This window comes from Gavialis gangeticus, unplaced genomic scaffold, assembly GCF_001723915.1.
Source record: "Gavialis gangeticus isolate Ggan-Ray unplaced genomic scaffold, GavGan_comp1, whole genome shotgun sequence".
Lineage (NCBI taxonomy): Eukaryota > Metazoa > Chordata > Crocodylia > Gavialidae > Gavialis > Gavialis gangeticus.
The window spans coordinates 65,652,501-65,662,755 of NW_017728992.1; the positions used below are offsets into that span (position 1 = coordinate 65,652,501).

General features: G+C 39.0%; 1 protein-coding gene across 1 annotated transcript in view; it reads right to left on the reverse strand.

The window, feature by feature from the left end:
* Window positions 1-2,579: 2,579 nt before the first annotated feature.
* Window positions 2,580-10,255, reverse strand: part of DCDC2 (doublecortin domain containing 2) — a 122,770-nt gene continuing 115,094 nt past the window's right edge. The window contains 2 exon segments of the mRNA XM_019523640.1: window positions 2,580-3,103; window positions 5,065-5,391. Of these exon segments, the coding sequence (XP_019379185.1) occupies window positions 2,996-3,103; window positions 5,065-5,391 (435 nt within the window). The 3' untranslated portion in view covers window positions 2,580-2,995.

The window sequence follows — 10,255 nt, forward strand, 5'->3', positions numbered from 1 at the left end:
CGTGAGCTGGGTCATTCTGGCTCCCCTGCTGGAAAGCTTTACCAACCTCCAGCATAAACCCTCACAGCTCTGAAAATTACTACAGTGTTTACAAAAGGTTTTATGTTCACCATGTCAAGTATGAAATAAAGCCTAGAACTGGTTAGAATATACACACATGTGTATGTATGTGTATATACACACGTGTTTATATATGTGTGTACATACACACACACACCCTATCAGAGCACCACATTGTCTTCTACATTTACAGAAACAGGCCCACAGAATTTGACTTCTGTACAATGCAAAAACTGTAGGATCATATTGCTTGCATTGTAATCACTAGGGGTGCCTATACATGTGCTCCTGGGTGGTGGGGGAAGGGCATTTTAATTTGAGCAGCTTTTGGGAGCCACTAACTAAAACACCGCAGTGTCTCATGTATTTAGTGTCCCACAGTTCAAAGTGTCCACACTGGGTGCTTTAAAGCCTGTTCGACGAGCTTTAGTTAAAACTCCCCACTGCTATTTTGAAATGTGGGATGAGGAATACATGCGACATGGCAGCACACAGGAGCATTGTAATTAGAAGGCTCCAGCTGTCTGTCTGCTCCAACACATTCTAATAGAAACACTTTAGAGCATATGTATAGGCTGTGCTAGGTTGTCAGACTTAAAATCAATCCTCCAAAGATTGGGTTAAAAGATCAAGCTGCTTGTGATCTAAAATCAAATTTAGAATCTTTCTCCGTACAAGCAAGCTGTTTTTAAAACTTCTAATTTCTGCATTTGAAGTTAGTAAAATAATGCATACTCATAACTTGCATAAGCCAGCAAACATATACCAAGCAAGCAGAAAATCTGTCTGGGCCTCATACACAGTTGCCATGCTTTTTGTTTCAGTTTTACTGGGAAGTCATCAGCACTACCTGTGTCCCAGCAAGCTAAACCTCTCTATTTGAAATAGCACAAGAGTGCCTGGTACCAACACTCATATTTGTAATGATACTACATGTCACTGCAAGACATAACATACTGAAAATGCTTATGCTCCTATTTTCTAAAAAACTCTGTTGCAACTTTATAGAAAAGCATCCAAAGATGTTTTGCAGATAACAGACAGAAAATTTTATTTAAAAATTGAATATTCCCTCATGAAATGTAGTAAATTAAATCTTAAATAAAAGTTAATGGTATACTGTCAAATTTTTATAATTGACTAATTAAAAAAAAATTTCAATTTTACCTTTCAAATATCAGGTTCTGAAATTTTAAAGAAGAGTCTTTAAAAAACAAAGCAAGAACAAAAAAGGATGAAGATTGTTGTTCCCACTAATGTGGAGAAGAATATTTTCAGCGTGGGAGACGCTGACTTTGACAGAATGAGACAGATTGTTACAGAGTGTTATCCAATACATAAAACGATAAATTAAAAGAAAAATAGCGGCTGGAGAAATTTGTGGTTTCCAATTATAAGTGATTTTTCACATTTTTCAAAAACATTTCTTGCAATTTTTCATGAATTTAGTATTTTCTTATCATCAATAAAAATGATACTAAGTCTTTCATAGTAACAGTTTTCTAGCCTAAACAATAAAATAAGCTACTCCTAAGCAAGACCTAAAAGTCCCACTTGCTTTTGTACAATAAAATGATTTATACACAAGATCAGAGAATAACCCTATGCTTATGACTTGCTACTTATTGGCAGCTTTGGTCAAGACTTGGCTCCAAAGGGGTGATAGAGTCAATGTCATCAAGCCTACCACATTCTAGATGAAGGTTTCATTTACTAATGCAAATGAACTCACAGCCTATCAGGAAGCAGCTAATTAGAAGTGGTGAAATTAACTTTGTTGTTGCTAAGAACTGCCATACACAGAACACCTAGCAGAGAGTTGTGTACAAAACTGGTGAGCAAGATCCTCAAGTGGTGTGTAAACTCATATGGCTCCATTGACTTCAATGGCACTATGCTGATCTACACCAACTGAGGATATGGGTTATTGTTTTCAGTGATAAATTAGTTTCTTATTGGTTGAATTTCAAACCAATCAAAATCCAGTCTTTATAAAACTAGTCCAAGCTAACTACACTTCTATGTACCTGCTATTTTGGTTTCTTAACCGATAATATCATATAAATTCAGCATTTTGACCAGATAGATTACTAAATTTTGAAAAGCAAATAAATCAGTATGTTTCTGAAAGAAACAGTCTTCCTCAACAGCCCAAATCCTGCAAATTTCTCCACATACATGGGTCCTTATACTTTGGTACACCTGGAGAAATCAATAAGGCTTCTCAGAGCAGCAATCAATCTGTAGCATTAGATTAAAACTGTACAACATATATTTATGGTGCTAAATACATGCTTTGCATTAATACAGTCTTCCCTACTGCTCCTAAATGAATGCAATGGAAAGCCACTGTCCAGTGACATTGGGACAGACTCTCTATTGCACTGCACCAGTTCTAGCTGGGTATAAGTCCATGGAGTAGAGAGTCCAATTCATTATCTCTAAAACATATACTTGGAAACAAAGAACAAATAATATTTTTAGCAGCTTATTAATCTAGGAAAAATGTTACACAAATGAAAGAGTCACAAAAATATTTATCTTTTCTAGACAAATCTGTTGAAAAATGCTGAAGTCTAACTTATGCTTTTTTGAGCACATTGGAACAATGCCACACAAAGTTGATTCTATTACTATTTATCATCTCATAACACAGAAGAAATAGTTCATTTATTTATTGCATTGCTAAACAAACCCTTTATATTTCCCCTAAAATCTATCTGAAAGTCGCATCTTGAGAAAATAATTCAATCTTCTTTTTAATAAACATTCATGTTTGTTATCTATGTCATTCTATATGGCAATACCATTTCAAGACTCAATAGGTGGTACTCAACTATATCTTCACATTATAAATTATCAATAACAGATAATAACATGCTTTCAATTTCAAATATTACTATCCTTCATTTTCTGCTAATCTACTTTTTCATGTCTATGCCACAGCAGCATATTCATTGGTTTGTTCATTTTTTTCACTTTCTTGTGGGCTGGTGATAGTTACTCTTGGGTTTGTTGATGTTTTTTCAGGATGAGAGTCAGCCTAAAGAAAAAAGAACCAAATAAATACTTTCAGTTTGTTGGGTAACGGATTTCATTGCATCCCAACGTGTAGTTCATTAAATGTCATGCTAGAATTGATGAAAAAATGGAGGCTGAGAGTCTTGTTTATCTTAAATAAATAGGATATGTAACAGCAAAAGGAGCAGAATTTTTGCCCCAATTAGAGCATGTCTGTAGTTTATTCCCAACCAGCAAGCATACCTTCCAAATTGAACCTCCAAAAAGTGTTACCTCTCTTGATAGCATCAATCAGAGGTCAGCAGCTTATGTCCCACAAACTGGATATGGCTTGCAAAGCCCTTGGGTTCAGCCCACGGAGCCATGGCTATGGCAGCATTCAGTGACAGGAGGGTCTCCCTGTGCCATGCCACAGTCAGCCACCTGGGGCTCTGATGGACAGGAAGTTCTGCCTGCTCCGCATGGGAGATGAGAGGGCTTTTGCCATGCCACACTGGAGCTGAGCAATGGGGAAGAGCAGTGGTTGGGCCCAAATGTCCATCCACCTCCAGCCTGAGCTGGGTCATTCTGGCCCCCCTGCCGAAAAACTTTACCAACCTCCAGCATAAACCCTCGCAGCTCTGAAAATTACTACAGTGTTTCCAAAAGGTTTTATGTCACCATGTCAAGTATAGAATAAAGCCTAGAACTAATTAGAATTAATTCCATTGGTACATGGCCTTTCTTTCTGTGGTTCAACTGAAAAATCAGCCTTACATATTGCACAAGTGGAAACAGAATAAGTGTCCATATCAGAAATAAGAAATGTTATCTTGAAGCTCATGAGACTATATACATATATAAATTTTCTTCTTTTCCTAATGGTACAGAACCAGGCAGTGGTCCATCCCACTTCAACGCTGGGGACTGCAGTATTTTTATACATTATATTAATGTATTATATTACATTATATTTATACCTACCTACCACTTAGCCACGAAAAGTCTGTTTCCTGATCAAGTTGCACATTGTGGTGGTTCCTGTGACACCAGATATTCCCACTTCCATTTCCTATAGCTGAAGGCCCTTTCTTATTAGCATACAGAGGAGTACAGCAGCAATCATATCCAAGTGTTGTACTCTACTCTTTGTCCTAAGTGACAATACTTGTGTTTTTAAAGAGAGGGTCCCTTGCCTGTAAGAGCCTTAGTTCACTGTCTCTTTCAAACCAACCAAACAAAAGAAATCAGTTATGCTGACCCAAATGAAAGTAGCAATATTTTTTAATGCAACTTCTGTGCATGGTGACTCATCCAACCAAAAAAAGTATTACAGTTCTTTAAACTAGTAGGCATGAACAGGCAACATTACGTTGTGTCTCTGCTCTGACCAAGGGAACAATGAAGTATCAAACCATACAAGAACTTAGCTCTTGAGAGTGTAAGTGTTCTACATGTCCAAATTTCTGCCGACTCATGGAAGCAGGGCCAGCAGACTGGAGCAACAGATATATTACATACTTTCCAGCTGGAGAATGAATTCTGAAATCACTGCTCATAAGATTTCAGGGTAGGCTCTAGAGACACCTATACACATGCTGGACATGTACTCTAATGCATGCTAATTAGCAAGCATCAGAGCAGACTCAGTTAATCAATTCTGCTAATTAGCATGCTCCAGCAGCCTCTGCTTCACATGTATTAAGCATCCCTGCACTTCAAAATGGTGGCAGGGGCAATTTAACCAACTCTTGTTGAATGAGCTTTAGGTAAAGCACCCTTACCGCCATTTTGAAGTGCAGCACACTGAAAACACATAACACTGCCAGCACTTAGAGCAGCTCTCACGGCCGCTCTAATTAAAGCATTCCCCCCCACCCCCCAGAGCACATTGTTCCTCCAAAATGAAGTTCCATGGGCCTAAACTCAAGGCCCAGAAGCTTAGTACTGGAATGAAGAGGTAATAGCATAATTGCAAAAAAGATTGAAAGGATAAACTGTTACCTGGCTTTGACAGTCCAACTCCTCTTGTATTTGTGCTTCCTCTTCATTGCGATTATTAAGCTGTTCCATTGCTTCACCATTCTCTGCATTTGTTTTGCCATTTAAGGAGGTTGTCTCATGTTCCTCCTTTGAGCCAACCTCCTCATCTTCTCCCTGCTCTTCTTCATAATGCCCATTTACTTCCTCTTCATTTTCTTTCAGCCCATTCCTTTCATTAACAGCCTCCCAGTGTTCCTCTCCATTCATCTCTCTATATGTTTCCTTTCCCTCATCTTTCTCTTCTTCCTGTTGGTCATTTTCTTCCTCATCTACAGTTTCTGCTGGCCTCTGATGAAAGCAAGAACAGTATTATACCACTGGCAAGCATATGTAATCAAAAACAATGTACTGTAATATAGCATGTACAAAGGCTATGGATAGACATAACAATTGAATTGTTTCAAAGGGCCAGCTGTACCACTTACAAGCCTTTTGAAATATTCCCAAAGTGTATGAAGGGCTCCAAAATGGTACCTTTTTAATGAGGTACTATTTTGAAATGTTTCATTTTTTTTGTTTCATCTCCATGGAAGATGGAGGGAGTGCAAGTGGACAGCCTGTGAGCTGTCTGGCTTCCAGGTCTCACTCTGGGTCCTGGAGTACTGCTAGACCCTGCTGGGCTTCCTCACTTATTGCTAGACCCAGAGCCAGGTTTACCACCCAACCCCCACCACCCTCCCCTGCCATTCCCCTACCAACTCCTAAGGTCCTCACCAATGCCAGGGCCAGGACCTCCAGCTCCAATTTCCTCTCAGGAAAACAGAGAAGTAGGGAGAGAGAAGAAGTAGAAGAAATTGGGGCTGGAGTATAAGAGTCCCAGTGGCCAGCCCCCACCTGGGCTGGAAGTTTGGCACATTAATTTGATAGCAACAAACTGGATTTTGTAGTAGTCAAATAAATCTTCCCTTCAAACATACTCTCACTATTCATTAAAAGATGTTTCTGGTTGTGAAATGTCATTTGACATTTGCAATTTGGTTGTGCAAGGTTGGAGAACAGGCAACCTGAGTCACTGCAAGAACACTAATTTGGTGGAATAGTACATCATGTCCTTTTACCAATGAGGAAGTTACCTTATACTCTTTCACCATCACAGCACTACATCCAATACCACTCATTCAAAAGCAAAGTCCTCTTTTCCTTCTTCCTTTGTGTTTGAGTGTACACCCACACACCCCTTGGCTATAGGCATTCTGAGCAACAGTAGAACATTTCCCAAAAATGCCCCTACTATAGGCAGGGAGTAAAAAGGCAAGAAAGCAACATCTTGAATTATTGGTGGGTTGTTTGGATAAGCAAATACCAGCTGCAAAAGTCTATGATAAACGGTTCCCATGGCTGCTGAGAATGAAACTAACATTCCCAAAGAAAGCCAGGCACCCTTAAGGTGCAAATAAAAGCCATTGTAAGAATACTGGCAGATGATTAGTGTCTCCTGATTAAATTTCTCCCCTTCATTTTGACATTTATTCCATCCCTTGTGAATTACTTATTAAAATAACTTTGTGTTGCATATTTTTCCTTTCATGTTACCTATCATGTATGGCATGTTGTAGGCATCTTACACTATTTCAAGTGTAGGGTTAAAGATATAAAATAATCAGCATAACAGTTCAGTTTTCCTCATGTTCCATTATGAAATTCATCAATTAGACTGCCTCAAAAGGAAGAAGCAAATCCACTCAAGATTCCTGACTGCCCTGCTCCCTACATCCTCCCCAGCTGTCCCTATATTCTCACATCAACCCAAAATCTCATGAAAAAGTTGGCTTTTGCAATGCACTCAGAAAACTAACAAATCTGGGTTCTGGCACACCAAGCAATGAGAAACAAAACCTAGGAGTCAAGCTGGCTCACTGAAAACATGCATTCCTGCTTCTGCTTGAGGGCATCTAATGGTCTCAACTGCAGCAGTATCATATGAAGAGAGGGGGCATCTAGAATAGACTAGGATCATTTAGGTATCCAGAGGTTAAAACTATTTAGCAATTTAGAGGTTAAAGCAACATCTCGACATCTGCCTAGAAAATTACTGGACACCAGAGCATCGTCTCAAATACTTTCCAAAGCAAACATTCAGGTCTCATCTATGTTAGCCTGACCATTTGAACTCTACGCTGTTAGAAAACTGTACTGATGCAAAACAAGATTAGCAAAATAAATCTCAATGTGAATATTTTTAATGTGGTTGAAAGGTTCCTAAGCTCTAAAGATATCCTAAGTACACTGCAACATTTATTGTTACTACCAAAGACAAAAGTATACACAAGTAATTTCTACAGCAAATAATTGAAAAGCAGTGTTCATTTGGATCTAATCTTCTTTCAAGATGGCATTACATAATTAAAGATGTTGCCAGTGCACATTTAAGTCAGCGTCATCCCCACAGGAAAAGGCCTTTTATTTTTATACACTGTGCATGTAAGCTGGCCTAAGTTGCGTGCAAAGACATAAATGCATTTAAAAAGTAAAGAACACCACAGAGCAGATCTCTTATGACGTACAATGGGGACACAAGTTGATTGTAGGCAGAAAACTGAAGGTCAAGTTGCCCAGTCCCACACTGTTCCTTATATCAAAATAAAGTTTGATATTCTCCACTGGCATGAAAGGGAGAGTTTGAATTGATACATTAGGCTCTAATATTACCCAAGACAGCATGCTCTGAGTCAAATACATGCTACAGTACCTTTAAAATTCTAGGTTCACATGCATTTGGGTCAGTTGTTTTAATGCCTACTGCTCATCATTCATAAATGATACAGGGTCAGGCATGAACTTGGGAAACAGACATACCTAATAAAAATTAGTGGCCATCTGCTAAACAGAGAGAGAGAGAGAGAGAGATTTGTGGCCCAAAACCTGCAAACACTGCATATGCTTGATTTTATCCATATGAACAATCCTGGTGACTTAAAAACAGTAGTTAATTTAAGCACTTGTGTAAGTGCTCACAGTATCAGGACCTGTTTCAAATCCCACTGGAGGGAACAGGAGCCTTTCCACTGAATTCTCTGAGCTCCAACACAGGTACAAGTTCACCTGAGTACCCATTAAGTATGGAAGATATTACAATCCATATTCTGATTTGGAGTATATCAGAATAGGTCTGTGAAAGCTAATACAGCTATGCTGATTTAAACCAGCTGTGAACATGGTCTATTATGTCTCAACACAAAGCACTAGGTTCATTTTCAGAAGTTAGTCATAGTTGTGATAATACAGGGAGTACCAACGAACACATTGTCGTACTGCATAGCTGCTTTCTTGGCTAAATCTGTTCCCAGCTTTGGAGCGCTCATGCTTCCCACAATCACCTTCGAGGTCTCTTCTGTATCTGCTCACTTAGTTTTCATCTGCTACTGGGAATTAGATCCAATTGTCCAAATTACCAGGGTGTAGTGTTCCTACTAAGTTTTTGTCAAACAAACTTATTTCTCAGATGCTGAGCCATTCACATCATGTTATGATAATTCTGCACCGCTGTGAAACCATGCTGTATCCATTATGTAAGACCACTCCATCCAAATGCTGCAGCACAATATAATGTCTTGATATACAAACTTCAACACCCAAATTGTTGCAGGCTAGAGCCCTCATCCTGCAACTGGATTTGGGCAAATAGATTCTTGCATCGGGGAGGAGCCCAGTGGGCTTAGAAGCAATGTCTGGCTTACAAAGAAACAATACAGATCCATTGCAACTGGAAATATCAAGCCCATTTTAGGAAAGGTGCCAACTCTTTCACCTAGTAGAAGCAGTTCCAATAAATGGATACAATCCACCATTAAGAGATTTAAGCATCTCCACATGCTATACAGAGATTCCTTAAGGATGTGATGCACTTCAAATCCAGAATGCCAATTCTTCAACTATACTTCTCCAAGCCTAAATGAAGCCAGGAGCAAGAATTTTACTGGCTAGTGTGCATCACAGCCAATGCAGTCTCACAGCAGTGCTTGGCAAATACCAGAATCCAAGAACCAGCGGAGTAAAACTCATGTCCCTCAGCACAGAAGGATGAAAGAGGCTACCTCAGCATCTCATTTGGATGCCAGCAGTCAGCTGTGACTAAGAGTAGCTCAACATGAATACCATCAGATAGCTATGCAGTGGCCTACCCGACATGACTTTGTGGTAGGGTGCGTTTTCCCAGCCAACAAGTATCCAACCAAAAAATTCAAACCAAAAGAAAATCTACTAGCACAACTAGTACAGTTAATGGCAGTCTCAGCAAATATCAAGGACCGAACCAGCATAGTGACAACTACACTCTACATAACTATACTTGAGTTGATTCTTCCTGGTAAGAATTCAGAAATAGTGACAGCAGTACGGAAAAGGTTTCACAGCCACTTTCCCCAAGTGTGAGAAAAAGTGAACGTCTAGAGCTGTCAATCCAGCACCTCTAAGGACCAAAATCTCCCCAAAACCATAGAAGAGGGTAGAAAGATAACTGAATAATATTCCTTAAGGGTGAAAGAACTGATGAGTAAGAAGCAAAGGGGTGAATGACTGTTCTCTTGTGTCCTGCTCCCTGGAGTCAAAACAGCTAATAGCAAGTAGTTTTTCCTTTGTTATAATTACAAGAAAGAGGAAAGATATACTGTGAGTAATGCAGAAACCTTTAAATTAGGTGAGCATAATCTTTTTAAGCATAGACAACCTTTTTGAAGTTCACCACTTTAAAATTAAAGGAATTAAAAGGTCCATCTTTCAAACCAGGCCTCCCTTTTTCTGAGCTTAATTCTGCATCCATACTGATTGTCAATGAAACCCTGGGGGCCACAAAATACAGAGGCCTGGGGCCATATTCTGAATAAGTGCAAAAGCTTAGAGCCACTGATAGTTAATGGTTCTACATCAGTTTTCATGGATGGAGGAGCTGGCCTCTGATTTCTAAGTGGGTTAATGCTGATCTAGCATCAATTTAAATGTGGAGTAGAGGTAAATTTTGGTTACATTCAAAAAGTCTGGTTATTCTGAATGCTAACCAGAACTGAGAGTTTAAAAACAAGGGTAGATTCCGATTACTTTTCTCATGCTACTAGTTACTAAGAGCTACATAACTAAATGCCACCATCATTCAAAAGCAGTAAATCAGGAAGGCTTTTTTTTTTTTTTTTTTTTTTTTTTTTTTTTTTTTTTTTTT